Below are 14,392 nucleotides of genomic sequence, written 5' to 3'. Positions count from 1 at the left end.
AATATCCTTTCAACATATTCCTTCTCTTAGCGAATTTTTCCTCAAATTTCTTGTCTCCCCAGTTCTGTTCAGAACCTACTCGCCAGTTACGTGATCCACACATGTAACTTCAGCATTCGTCCGTAGCACCACATTTCAAAAGGTTCTATTCTCTTCTTTTTTAAACTGTTTATCGCCCATGTTTCATTTCCATACACGACTACACTCCAGAAAAATACATTCACAAAAGACATCCTACCTTAAGGCCCATTATGGATATTAACAAATTTCTTCTGCCAGTTTTTCCATTCTGCTGTAAAAATTCGTATTAGCATTTTGCAAAACAACTGTCAGAAACTGCTTTTTGGGGAATTATTACATTATTTTTGAAGTTTGTTGGTATTCCGCCTGGCTCATACATTCTGCCCACCAGATGGAAGAGTTTTCTCTTTGCTGGCTCTCCGAATGCTGTCAGTAGTTCTGATGGAATGTCGTCTACTCCAGGGGCCTTGTTTCAAGTTATCGTAGAATTCTTCCGTCTCCTATTCATCTACATCCTCTTCAATGCCTGTAAGTTCATCTGTCTTCTATACATTCCTTTCACCTTTCAGCTTTCCCTTCATTGTTTGCCGGCCGGAGTGGTCGTGCGGTTCTAGGCGCTACAGTCTGGAACCGAGCGACCGCTACGGTCGCAGGTTCGAATCCTGCCTCGGGCATGGATGTGTGCGATGTCCTTAGGTTAGTTAGGTTTAAATAGTTCTAGGCGACTGATGACCTCAGAAGTTAAGTCGCATGGTGTTCAGAGCCATTTGAACCATTTGAGCCTTCATTGATTAGAACTGGTTTTACATCTGAGGTCTTGATTTTTGTACGTCTTCTTCTCCTTTCTCCAAAAGCGTCCTCAACTTTTCTGTAGTCTGTATCTATCTTCCCCCAGCGAAATATTCTTCTAGTTCCTTACATTTGTCCTCTAGCCATTGCTGCTTAGCCGTTTTGCACTTCCCCTCAATCTCATTTTGTAGACCTTCGTATTCCCTTTCGCCTGCTTCACATGTCACATTTTTATGTTTTGTCCTTTCATCAGCTAAATTCAGTGTCTCCTGTGTTATCCAGGCCAGCCGCTGTGGACGAGCGTTTCCAGGCGCTTCAGTCCGGAACCACTCTGCTGCACGGACGCAGGTTCGAATCCGGCCTGGGACATGGATGTGTGTGATGTCCTTAGGTTAGTTAGGTTTAAGTAGTTCCAAGTATAGGTGACTGATGACCTCAGATGTCCCATAGTGCTTAGAGCCATTTGAATATTTGTGTTATCCAGGGATTTCTACTAGGCCTTGTGCTTTTAACTATTTGATCATCTGCTGCCTTCACTGTTTCATCTTTAAAGCTACCCATCCTTCTTATAATGCATTCCTTTCCCCTGTTCTGGTCAAACGCTCCCTCTGGTTCTTTCAGTTTATCCAGGTCCCATGTCTTTGACTTCTTACCATTTTCATTTTCCTTCACTTTTAATTTAGAATTCATAATTAACTGTGATCAGAGTTGCCATCTGCCACTGGAAATTTCTGACGGTTTAAACTCTGTTTCGGAAATCTCTGTCTTGCCATTATACAATTAATCTGAAAGCCTCCGGTGTTTCCATGTCTCTTCACGAATACAACCTTCCTTCGTGATTCTGTGTTTCAAGTGTGGTTAAAATACGCTGTATTCAAAATTTTACGAGACGGCTTCCTCCTTAATTTTATCCCCCCAGTCCATATTCTCTCACTGTTTTTCCTTCTCTTCCTCTTCCTACTATCGAATTCCAGTCGTCATGAAATTTTCGTCCCCCTTAGCTATCTGAATAATTTCTTTTATCTACTACACAATTCTTCAATCTCTTCATCATCTATGAGTGTGAGATATACTGACGATACTAGAAGTAGTCAGAGTCCTAACTCAATCCGATGCACACCCATATTTAAAGTGAGAGGCGGAAAAGATTGTAAATAGACACTGACCGGGCGGCGCTCCTTGGGCGCCGTGTGGCAACGCCGGCCCTTGACGTGGCGCGGCGAGGCGAGGGCGGAGGCCGGGCCTCCACCGGGCGCCGCCGCCAGCTGCAGCGTGTGGAAGTGCCGCGCCGCGCCGCCGCCCGACTCGTCGTCCAGGCGCACCACCAGCGACTGCACCTCCACTGCGTCTGCGCGGGGGGCAAGACCACGCTGTAGTTCAGCCACTGCTGCTTCAGGCACCCTCAACCAACAAGATCAGCTGATTCCGTTGAAGAAATGAGCTGCGCACAGAGCCTTATGAATGCAGCGTAACCACTTCACGTTTCCCGAAGCTCCAGATAAGTTTACTGCGTCTACAATGTCTCCATAAATTGGAAAAGAGAGAAATGACATCATGTGACATTCGTTAACTGATCTATAGTGGTAGGTTCGTGCATAAGATCGTAGGGTTTTTGTTTTGTACATTTATATTCCGGTTGCTATGAGTTTACTTACCGGTCTGAGTTTTTATTAGTAGTTCATTGTTACTATTTGTGTTTACATACTATCATTTTGTTATTTCGGGATAGTCAGGGGCGCTATGGTGCTTTTGCAATGCCAGGTGGAGAATTCGGAATATTTCCCCTATATTCTTCTGTTTGAGTAGAATGGAGGGGTAAAATGGAATTGAGCGTTTGGCGTCATTGGCAGGGAGACACCTTACGGGGCAGGTCCTGCCTGCCACCTTGGTGCAGGTCTTATTACATTCTACGCCACATTGGGCGACTTGCGCGCCAGATGGGTATGAAATGATGCTGAAGAAAACACAACATCCAGTCCCTGAGCATAGAAAATTCCCGACGCAGCTGGAAATCGAACCCGGCCCCGTAGGACGGCAATCCGTCACGCTGACCACTCAGCTATCGGGGCGGACAATGGAGGGGTGACTCAAGTGGAGTCGGCGAGAAACAGTTTCGCCGTTTATGTGGATAATACCACTGGACTGAGCACGGCAAGAAAATGGTTTCCTCGGTTTAAGGAGTATCGTTTTGACATTAGTAACCTTCCACGCTCAGAATGACATTCGGGAACTGCTAATGATTGCTTTAACGCATTAGTCCACAATGATCCACATCATTATAGTCAAGAACTGAAATATGCGATGGACTGTGATCATTCTAACATCATGGACATTTGCGTGCAATAGGGAAGGTTCAGAAGCCGCTTGTGTTGATACCGTCTGCTCTAATCCAAAATCACAAAAATCAGTGGATGGTCATGAGTGCATCTCTGCTTGTTCGTCGTCAATTGTCTCGTGAACAGAACAGATCATTCCTATCCTGTGTCATTACTGGTGATGAGAAATGACGTCGGTATGCAAACATAAAGAAAAGAAAGGACTAGTTAAGCCCAAACAAACACGAAACTCCTTGTGCAAAGACCTGCGCGCACCCACAAAAGATAATGATTTTGGATCAGCAACGTTGTTGTGTACCACGAATTGCTTCGCCGAGGTGTAACCTTCACCGCTGGCATTTACTGTCGACAACTAAGATGTCTGCAAGAACAACGACTAGGAAGACTGATTGAAGTGATGCTACTCCAAGAAACGGCTGCCCGCATTCGGATAGACTGAGTAAAACACTATACAGGAACTAGGTTTGGATGTGGGAAGTCATTTCGCACCCTCCTTATCACCTGATCATGAGTACTGAGAGTTTCACCTTTTCCGCACACAACCGAATGTCCGTCAAGGAAGTTATTTTTCGTGTGAAAATGCGTTCCGGACATGGCTCGACGAGACCTTTGCTTGAAAACCATGTGATTTCCACAGTTACGCCAGCGTTGGCAGAGTGTCGTGAACAGTGAAGGACAATATATTACTTAATCAACGGCTATCAACATGTATCTAAAGGGGCATAGCCATCATCGTCCGTCTCAGGAGAGAGTTATGTTGAATACGCTAATGGTGCAATGATTTTCGGGCAATAACCACCTCGGCTCCGATATTAATCATCCCGCTAATATGTTAAGAAGGAACGGATACATTCCGTGGTAGTAGATCAACGCATCGAGGAAGCAAAGACGCGACGCCGTCTAAACAAATCAGGAGGAGAAATACATACCGCGGCTTCCATTCTGTGATGCAACAACTAGTGACCAAGGTATAACCCTAAACAGCTAGGGAATCACACGAGTCTTCCGGAAACATAGGAAAATTAAAGAAATGTGGCGACTTGCTGAAGATAATTTCAGCCTCAGAGTACCAAAGAATTATAATTTTTCTTGAGAGTGTGCAGTAGTTACGTAGGGAAGTGTATAAGAGCAATTGGTGATTGCGGTGTTAAACAACTCACGTTAAATACAGGAAATTTGAAAAAATGATTCAGTGGTGGCCGAGCACAGCATGTTGAACACAAGATGGTGTTTGAACATTTGGCATATATGTCCTACACATCGAACAGTTGGGACTGTGTGATTAAGGGAGCAGTGAAGATTATACTATCTTATAACAACTTCAGTGAATTACTGGCTGTGCACTTAGCAAATGCATGGAAGCCTGCACTTGATAAATAAAGAGCACAGAGGCAAGCTTCCCACAGTTTGCCGATAAATATAAGTGATGGCGCGGCAAACAACATTGGACAGCCAGTGCAAACATAATCTATGGACGTAGAGGGCTACTGAATGAAATGCTTCCCCTGGGCATAAATGTTGGAACCTCATGTGAATCATCCTCCCCATCTACTCTTATGTCAAAGTTGCTTGGATCTCCCCCTCTCCAAAATTCTACAGTTCTCCAGAAATACTGGAAAGACTCCACCTGGCCCTCCGCATTAATTACCTTCCCCACCTCGCATCCTTACTTCCCACACTTTCTACTCTTCCTGCAGCACCTTCAGCTACAATATATTAAACGCAAAACCCAGTTCCAGTAACCACTATCCCTCACACTATGCTAATACCCAGGTCCCTGGTGCACTTGCTGTGCTTATAGCATATTCCACCTCCCGTGACTTATCCGTTCTCTCCTGACGTAATTTAATCCGACTCCCACAAACAACAATGATCCCTCCAGAGGTATACTCCTCTTTCTATAGTAGCCACAACGTTCCACCTCACACTATTCTTCAGCGTTCCTCCATCTCACCGAGTTTAGGTCGCTATCTGCGATTCCACATAGCTCCATAATCATATTCATCACACCATTTCTATAGTTATCATGGTCATTTTCATGCACAATCTGTATCCCCATTATACCATATCACTAACGTTACCATCAGTGATTTGATTTTAACTGTAATATAAATTCATATGAACAGTTTTAAAAACATAAATATCGTCGTGATTACTTTATAATTGTTTATTATCGTTCGTTTTTTATCTATTTCAAAATATGTTCTGGCTGGTGAGCTATTCCATTCGTTCCCACCCGCCCCTCCGGGTGGAACTAAAATAATAACAAAAGAAAAAAACTGTTTCACGACGTTCACCCCATTATGAAATTACTAATGGAAAGCTTGGTACTTTCACGTGGCAAGTTAACCCATAAATTTTCATCCGAGGACTCCATTGCAAAAAGCTTCGTAGCTATATAATTGCTAACTGCGTATATAATTTCTGTTGTTATACAGCTTCATCATTGTCGACAGTTTTCGACTCCAGTAAGTTCGGTCTAATCTCAACATGATTTATTCAGTGGGATCGCGTTCCAAAGCCAAAGCACACATGTCTCCGAAAGTATCACAATCCACTGTCTGTTCTAGGACAACACATAATGACCCGAGCCAAGAAAACCTGCCAAAATCTTACGGCATTGTATGTCCCCAGATTATAATCCGTTGAACTGTTGTTCTGCTTTCATTTTTTCTACACTTCATATCTAGTTTCTCAAATTAAATGATGTAGGTGTTTTGAAAACCAACTGCGATATAGTTGTAAACAGAAATGACTTCCACCTAATCCGCACAAAACTACAAGTTCCTGTCACACAGTTTATGGCATAGAAATTAATATTAACCTATTACACCATTCTTCAGTTCATTCATAAGATGCACTTTCCCCAGAAGTCAGTATTGTTACCGAATTAAGAAATTGTCTGAATGGAATACATGAGAAATACACCTCTTTACTAATAGTCAAGTATTTACGTGATTTTCAATGATTAGTTGGACATGTGATTTTTGAAAGGAACATAGCTCACTTTTGGACAGTTTTGAGAAAGACGCACGAAAACTAACCTATGCCCTTTATTTTGGACCAAATAAGTAGAAATTTTTTTGAGGAAATAGTTAACCTGGAATGGATTATGGGGCACACTGTTCCTTGACCATTGCAGTGTTCTTGAACGAAAAAAATTCCTTGGTGTCACAGAAGTCTTTTCCTGTTTACAAGCATTCATAAAGCATAATATGTGACACATAGATAAATACTATTAATCTTGAATTCCGTTTCATATATTCAAGATTTTGTGTGCATACTTACTTTCTGTTTGTTTGTTACCGGGAGCAGTAACGTAGCAACAGCGGAATGGACACCATCTTCGAACGACATGTACTCAAGCCAAGAGAAAGCCCAATGTATCCTCCTATATCACGAGACGCAGTCACCAAAAACAGTCAAGAGAAAATTCCAGACGGCTTAACATAGACAGCCATCAGCCGTTAAAAGTGTCAAGATGTGATATGCGAAGTTGAAGGAAACAAGGTATGTATGTGATCTCCCTAGAACAAGGAAGCCTGGATGTAGTGCACAGATCATTCAGACAGTGAGAGACGTCTTTGTGAGAGACCCCAAGAAGTCCGTTCGCAGCGCCCCACTGACTTGCAAGTTCCTAAGACATCATTGCACAGCATTACACAAACAATCCATTTTCCATGTGTACAAAGTCCAGATTGTGCAGTCAGTCCAACTAACAGATTACAACGTTCGTTATGACTTTGTTGTTGCCATTCTGGTGGAGAATGAGGAAGATAATGACTACCTGAAACGTCTCCTTTTTTCGAATGGGCTACATTTCATTTGAATGGTGTTGTCAGCCGACAAAGCGCTAGGATCTGTGGGTCTGAGAATCGCCAAACGGTGTTTGAGATCCAACAGCACTCAGTTTTGCTGAAACTGTGATGTGGTCTCACGCACAATAAGATCATAGAAACTTTTTTCTTCAGTGGAACAACCATCACAGCCTATATTTATCTTTATATGTGTGCTACACGTTGAGGACATTCCGTATATAATTTTCCAACAAGATGGTGTGCCAACTCATTGGGGTCATATATTCGTGTCTATTTGCACACATTTCAAGGTAGATGGATCAGGCGTGTTGGTTCCATCAACTGGCTTCCACGATCGACGGCATAATACCGCTAGATTTCTTCATTTGGGGTAATATCAAGGACCATGTTTTCCAAAACCAGAGAAGCATATGAAAGCATCACTGCGTAGAATTTCCGACTTCATGACAACCATCCGTCACGAAATGTTGACCAACACGGTTTTTGACTCGCATATCGCAAAGATATCCTTCGGGTAACGAAAGGAGCACACACTGAAATTTATTAACTGCGTCTGTGTACGCAAAAACTTGGATATGTTAACTGCTTTCAAGGTAAGAAATATGTGCCTATGTGTCAGATTTTCTGCCTAATACGTGTTTGTAATCATGGAAAGACTTGTGGAACACACTGTTCAATAACACGACATCTCTGGTACCTTTTAACTATGAAGTATTGATTTCTTACTTCTGTGTCCCAACTTGACAAAAATACTCAGCATTTTGTTTCCATATTTTCAGTTTATTCTGAAGACGAAATGTAGGACTTTTTGGTAATTTTAAAACCATGGAAGACTTAATGGAAAATTAACATTTCTATGTTCCTTCTAGTAAGATTAAAATAAGACAAAAATACACATGCATTGACCTTTAATTAAAAATCAACGGCCCTTCGTTTCACTTATTGTAGTACACGAATGGTGAGTGTTGTGTTATGAAAAGGAGGTAGTGCTTTCGAACGCATTAGTAGCTTTGATCTGATCCCCGAAAGAAATGGTTAAGCCCATCTGTGGTGCGCACGACGCCGTTTAAAGGCCGGTGGAGAAGTGAAACGGGTCTTACCTGTGTGCGACGGGAGAGTATCGTAGCGGGCACAGGCGACGAGGCCGACGTCCCCGCCGATCGTGGTGGTCGGCGAGCACGGTGCACACTCCCTGGGAACGATGGCACCTCCCGCAGGGCCAGGCACCACGCTAAGCAGAAGGTCCTAGATCGGAAACCACACGCGTTCAGCTGTACCTCCTACCTAATCACATCAGCTTCTACATTATAAAACACGAGACGAAACCATACACATTTATGTAATCATCTTTGTAATTCATGTTTATTCATATCTCGTGCAGTAACAACAACTCTAGAGGTTTGATTATCTGTATGAAACTAATGGGTCCAAACCTAACTAAATTGCATCATTGTGCTAATATAAGACCATTTCCCAACTACATGCATGACATTAACACACAGAGGGGCCAAAGTCGTGACGTGTTAATAGCTAGTTTCTCCAACGCGAGCTTTTAAAACTACAATAACAAGCTTTGACACTGTGGGGTAGTGGCATCGCTCTGGAGAGAAATCTATCCACGCATCAGTCAATGTTAATCACAACTGGTTCTGATTCATGGTGCTGAATTAATTGGGATTGCAAAGATAACTAAAGCATCTCATAAATAGTAGACTGGTTTGTAACTGGTTGATCTGGGGGGAGAGCATGAGGGAAGAGGCGCACGTAATTGTCATGAGCTCACTGAAATGCTCAAAAAGCCAACTGCGTTCAAACAAAGAACGGCGAAATGCCATAGTGTCCTTTGGATATCAGGGCACCTTAATGCTATGGAGAAATGATGATATTCAGAAGCGCCCACATAACATGCAACTGACTCAGAAGCTAGAAAATAATTCAACGTGAACACAGTCCAAATCATAATTGAGCCTCCTTCTGCCTGAATAGGATGTTTTACACCCACAGAATCCATAACTTCATGGGCTATACGCCACACTCTTACGCGCACATTAACTCGGTAAAACAAACAGGAATTCGTGCTACCCACCAACACTCTTTTATGGTCAAATTCCGACATGTCAATCGTTTATCTCTTTATGTAGATATCAGAAAGGAGACGAGCATGTCGTCAGATACTGAAGTTTATGCCATAAATTTGTCTCCGTGTTGGAGTGAAAGAAATGGGTTCTTCTCTTCCCTCTTCCAAATCGGCATCAACACGACAAACAGTACAGCGACGGTCGCCACGTACAGCGCTCAGGGCTGGCGTAATTTGCGCTAAATCAAACACTTGTACTCTCCCTGTGCGGCGGTTTATGTTGTTGGAAACACTCTCTCGGCGATACTGATCACCAACGCTAGAATCGAATTTTATAGCTACCTCATATATGACACATTCTAATTATCCCCCACTTTCCAACTTAGTTAGGTCTGCAGAGGACATGCTAGCACTCGCGCCGTACACCGCAATTAGGAGCAACATTCGTGCGTCATACATGGTAGTTTCTTGATAAGTGACAGCCTTTCCCTGACTTTCGAATACTCATTTTATGAAGATTGCTAATCGACGCTGTTGGCGTTGTCTGATATATTACATTGCATGCACTTTCAGTAGTATTCGCCATTCGAACAAAGCAAAAGGAATTCAGTGTCACAGGTCTAAAGATCCAGCCTTCAGTTAGTAGATCCTTGAAGACAGCTTAACTACACTGACGAAAAAATTACAACACGAAGGAGTTGCGCGACATAAATTAAAGTTGATATGTGTCTTTCTACATCTTAAAGATGATGTCTACTCAGTTTTATTGCCAGGTGGATGAGCGATGCGCTATTAGCGCCACTGTGAGGATGTAAATAAGGTTTGCTTTAAATACACCCTGTCACTGTCGTGAGCGTTAGTTATCTTTGAGATTGGCTGTGGTGAGTTGATGTCAGTCAAGAACGCCTTAAATGTGACAACACTACACTGAGCTTGAGCGAGGTGATGTAGTGGGACTACGAGAAGCTGGGCTTTCCTTCCGCCGTATTGCAGAAAGGCTAGGAAGTAATGTAGCTACTGTACACTATTGTTGGCACAGGTGTTCAGAAGAACGTACAGTTGCAAGTAGATTGGGACCCAGACGGCCACATGACACTACTGAAAGGGAAGACCATTTGAGCAGCAGTTGGCAACACATATACACACCGCAGTGACAAAATGAACCAATCATTTACTTCATGGACGGCTCCGAGCCATACACCCTGTGGCGTGCATTCCACTGGCTCCAAACGACCGGTATTTTCGACTTCAGTAATGCCAAGCAGTAGGTCATTGGAGGTGGGAATGGAGGTCTGTTATGATTTCTGATGAAAGCTGGTTCTGCTTCGGAGCCAGTGACGGCCGTGTGATGGTTAGGAGGAGGCAACCAGTCTCTGTGCTAGACATACTGAACGTACACTTGGAGTTATGGTCTGGGGTGAGATTTCTTATGACAGCAGGAGCACTCTAATGGTTATCACAAGCACACTGACTGCAAATTTATACGTTAATCTAGTGAGTCGACCTGTCGTGCTGGCATTCATCAGCAGCATTCCAGGGGCTGTTTTTCAACGGCATAACGCTCGCCCAGAGACCAGTGTTGTAACCCAACATGCTCTAAAAAGGATCGACATGTTGCCTCGGTTGCTCGGTCACCAGGTCTATCAGACGGTAATTCCGGCGTCATCCACAAATAGCATTAAGCGCCTCTGTATTTACCAACGAAGCGCAACATTCATGGAACTCTATGGCACAAACTCACATCTGCCACGTGTACAATGCATGCACGTTTGGATGCTTGCATTCAACATTCTGATTGCTACACCGGTTATTAAATACAAGCATTTTACATTTGCAGTGGCTTATTTCAAGTTTACGTTAACATGTGACCTCGCAATGATAGTCACTGAAATATATTACCTAGAGAAACACAATTCCGAAATTTCATTATTCTAATTATTTTTTTGTGTGTGTGTGTTGAGACTTCTTTCCGTCAGCGTATATACCACTGTACAAAATTTTGCGTGAATACACGGCAATCGACCAGTACTGTCCATAAGTGAGCCTTAGTATCAAGTAGGTGCGAATCGATTGGTTGAAGCAGAACTTCAGGAATACCTTTAATGGTTACTCGATGAAACTACTAGTATATTCTGATGCTGTTATTACAGTTCTTGGTACGAAAGTGAAATGCTAATTTTGGTTCAGCTGTATCACATATCTGACTGAATAATTATGCTCTTTTCCACTTCCAGAAGGTGCAGGATGTTTCAGAAGTGATGGTCTGTATTTATGGATATGACAGGAATGATAATTCGAAACAAAAACCCAGATAAAAATGGGCTCTAAAACGCATACCTTAAGAGCTGTGTGCAATTTTTGATCTTCCATGGCGTGAAACGAATCTTTTCTACTGGAAGCTCCTTGCGTTGCATATTTTGGTAAGTGGTAGTATGGACCAAAACAAGGAGAAAACGTCCAGTAAACATGTGCTCTGAGATGCATAACTTAAGAGCTATGAGCACTTGTTCATCTTCGCTACTCTGAACACAACTCTTCTAATCGTAGGCGTTTTAGAGTCCTTATTTACATGACGATTTTGTTTCGATTGATCGTTCCTGTCACATCGCCGAATATTGACCAACACTTCTGAAACACCCTGTATAATTCGTCTGAGTAAGATGCATCAAATAAGTTTATGATGCTTTTAAGTCATACAAAAATGCGGTTGAACGACTGCAGAAGCTACATCAGTATTTTCTAATATTCTCTCGGATATTCAGGAGTTGGGGTTGTCGTAATGGTACACCCTATATACAACGCCACTGGGATAAACCCAAGAATATTTCAAAATCATTATACACCGGGAAAGTTTAAAATCACGCTAACTCTATGTATATATTGTTCCAATTCGTAACAGCTGCAATTCCCTAGAGTAAACTACAACAGTGTTCTTTTTTTCCAGAAACATTCACATCATCCGTAAATTCAGCAAATGTTGACAGTTGTATCTTGTATACCTTAGGATTTCAACAACCTTTAGTGTTGATCTTGACAACGAAGGCTTCGAGCTAATAGAATATATCAATATATCACTATCACTTATTGAAAATGTTTTTTACAACTGAATGAGCTTTCCGGCATGTTTCTGTCACTATAACATGTCTACCATTTTTGAGTTGCTGGTCACTAAGTGTGCACCTTACAAGCAATGTCTGTCACTGATCACATAATTAACGATTTCAGCGGAAACTTTTATAGCTTCTTTCCAAATTTACTGTGATATTTGGTAATAACTTAACCCAAAAAAGTAATATACACGAATAGCCAACGGAACTAGTTTTTATTGTAGTCCAAATATGTCTGCTGTCAACAGATACCTTCATAATAGCTACCAACAGAAACTCAGTGATGATCGAGAAATAACTGCAGTTTTATAAACAGGATTTTCAAAAGGTTACAGCACCAGATAAATAAAATGGGGAGCGATTAATCACACAGAAATGTCAAAAACATATAATTGCTAAAGTTCTGAAACTGAAGTGACGCTTATGAAAGAAGTAATAAAACGGGAAATTACTTCTGCCACAAAATTGTTATGCTTTTATTCTGTATTTAATAGAAAATTATTTTTTATACAGTTACGTTACGACTTTTTTTATTATGTCTGGTTATTTTCCCTTCCTTGTATCCCATTAGAATCATCTGACCACAAAATAGTAACACATTCCGAACTGACCTTCATGTTGAGGGTGACTCCGCTGAAGGGGTTCCTGAGCAGCGTGGGTGAGGAGCCGGCCTGCATCTTGTGCCTCCTGCTGAGCGCCAGGATCACCACGAAGACGACGAGCAGCAGCAGCATCACCGCCGTCAGCACGCCGATCACCACCTCCACGCTGCCTCCCTCCTCACTGGGCTCCTCACGGGCGTCTTTCATATTGGCGTCAAGGGGTATCTCGTTCACGTTCACCGTCGCGGGAACTGTGTAAAACGTTATAAGTACAACTATCGTGGTGGCAAAACTATTGATGGTCAGACTTAGGCAACAGTAACAATGACAAAAACGCCTTCGTAACTTGATTTCTGAGATCTAAACTAGGCAGTTCACGCTGAAAGTACATGAAGTGATGATTTATGGCAAAATAACCACCATATTCTTTTCTATATCTTCGTATCCGCGTAAGAATTAGGATTACAGCAGAGATGTTTTATTTTACAGCGCACCAAAATGTTTCCATTAACTTTGGCCTTATAACTAATTAGAATTATACAGGCTAAACGATGTAACTTGGACACGGTCACGTTAAATGTATCGAAGTGGTGTTTCTGGCAAAATTTTCTTCATTTTCAACAATTTTATCTTTGTTATGCAATTAAACACTTCAGCAGTTACATTTATATTTGGTTTAAGTAAAGAAATATTTACATTTTACCTTCACTGGAAATATGGTGGAAATAGGAATTGGTATAAGAGCGCGAGAAGGTTGGAGAGGGTGACTGTTGGGGTGTTGTGTTTCTTGCTTCTGGTATTATTTTCCCTTCAGTGGAAATACCTAGCAGCGTTCGTTAGCATTTGCATTTAGAATATTGCTTAGCTATACAAACCGAAAATTTCACTGCAAACCTCAGTATGGATTGTTTCCAACAAATTTCTCAAAACCATTAGCGAAAATACATCCTTCCACTTACAAAATGTTTCACTATTACCATAAAAAAGAAAAACCGGATACTGGTGTTAACAATACAGTACTTTGAATTATTTGCGCCTTTAGGAACTGCCATTTTCGCAAAAATTCGTTTCAATTTGAGCCATTTATTAAATATCACTCACTAACTTTCGCTTTCAAATAACGCTGAATTGAAATGAGTTGTGATTCAATCACAGCACATTTTGATTTGTGTGCGCGTCTGACAATGTGTGTGTGTGTGTGTGTGTGTGTGTGTGTGTGTGTGTGTGTGTGTGTGTGTGTGTGCGGAACAAGGACACAGCCAGTTTTTCGTTCAAGGTATCGCAATGGCGTTTCTGCCAAATTTTCTGTATTTTCAACAATTTTATTAATTTATTTTATTTATTGTGTTTATCAACAATGATGGTGGGACGAGAGTGTTCGTGCCTCCTTTGGAGGCTCCTACGCTCACTTTGTTTCCTTATCTACACTGAAGTGCCAATGAAACTGGTATAGGCGTGCTTATTCAAATACAGAGGTATGTAAACAGGCAGAACACGGCGCTGCGGTCGGCAACGCCTATATCAGACAACAGGTGTCTGATACAGTGGTTAGATAGGTTATTACTGTTACACTGGCAGATTATCAAGATTTAAGTTAGGTTGAACGTGGTCTTATAGTCGGCTAACAAGTGATGGGACACAG

At 42.0% G+C, this 14,392-nt stretch overlaps 1 protein-coding gene across 1 annotated transcript in view; it reads right to left on the bottom strand.

Annotated features, from left to right (window-relative positions):
* Positions 1-14,392, bottom strand: part of LOC126458640 (discoidin domain-containing receptor tyrosine kinase B-like) — a 305,649-nt gene that overhangs the window by 45,900 nt on the left and 245,357 nt on the right. Inside the window, exons 10-12 of the mRNA XM_050095811.1 lie at positions 12,760-13,001; positions 8,065-8,209; positions 1,977-2,158 (exon numbers count right to left, since the gene is read on the bottom strand). Of these exons, the coding sequence (XP_049951768.1) occupies positions 1,977-2,158; positions 8,065-8,209; positions 12,760-13,001 (569 nt within the window). The remainder of the gene's footprint in view (positions 1-1,976; positions 2,159-8,064; positions 8,210-12,759; positions 13,002-14,392) is intronic.

This window comes from Schistocerca serialis, chromosome 1 (genome assembly GCF_023864345.2).
Source record: "Schistocerca serialis cubense isolate TAMUIC-IGC-003099 chromosome 1, iqSchSeri2.2, whole genome shotgun sequence".
In the NCBI taxonomy this organism is placed as follows: Eukaryota; Metazoa; Arthropoda; class Insecta; order Orthoptera; family Acrididae; genus Schistocerca; species Schistocerca serialis.
Note: the sequence above shows the minus strand (reverse complement) of the source record. Positions and strands in the feature narration are given on the sequence as shown.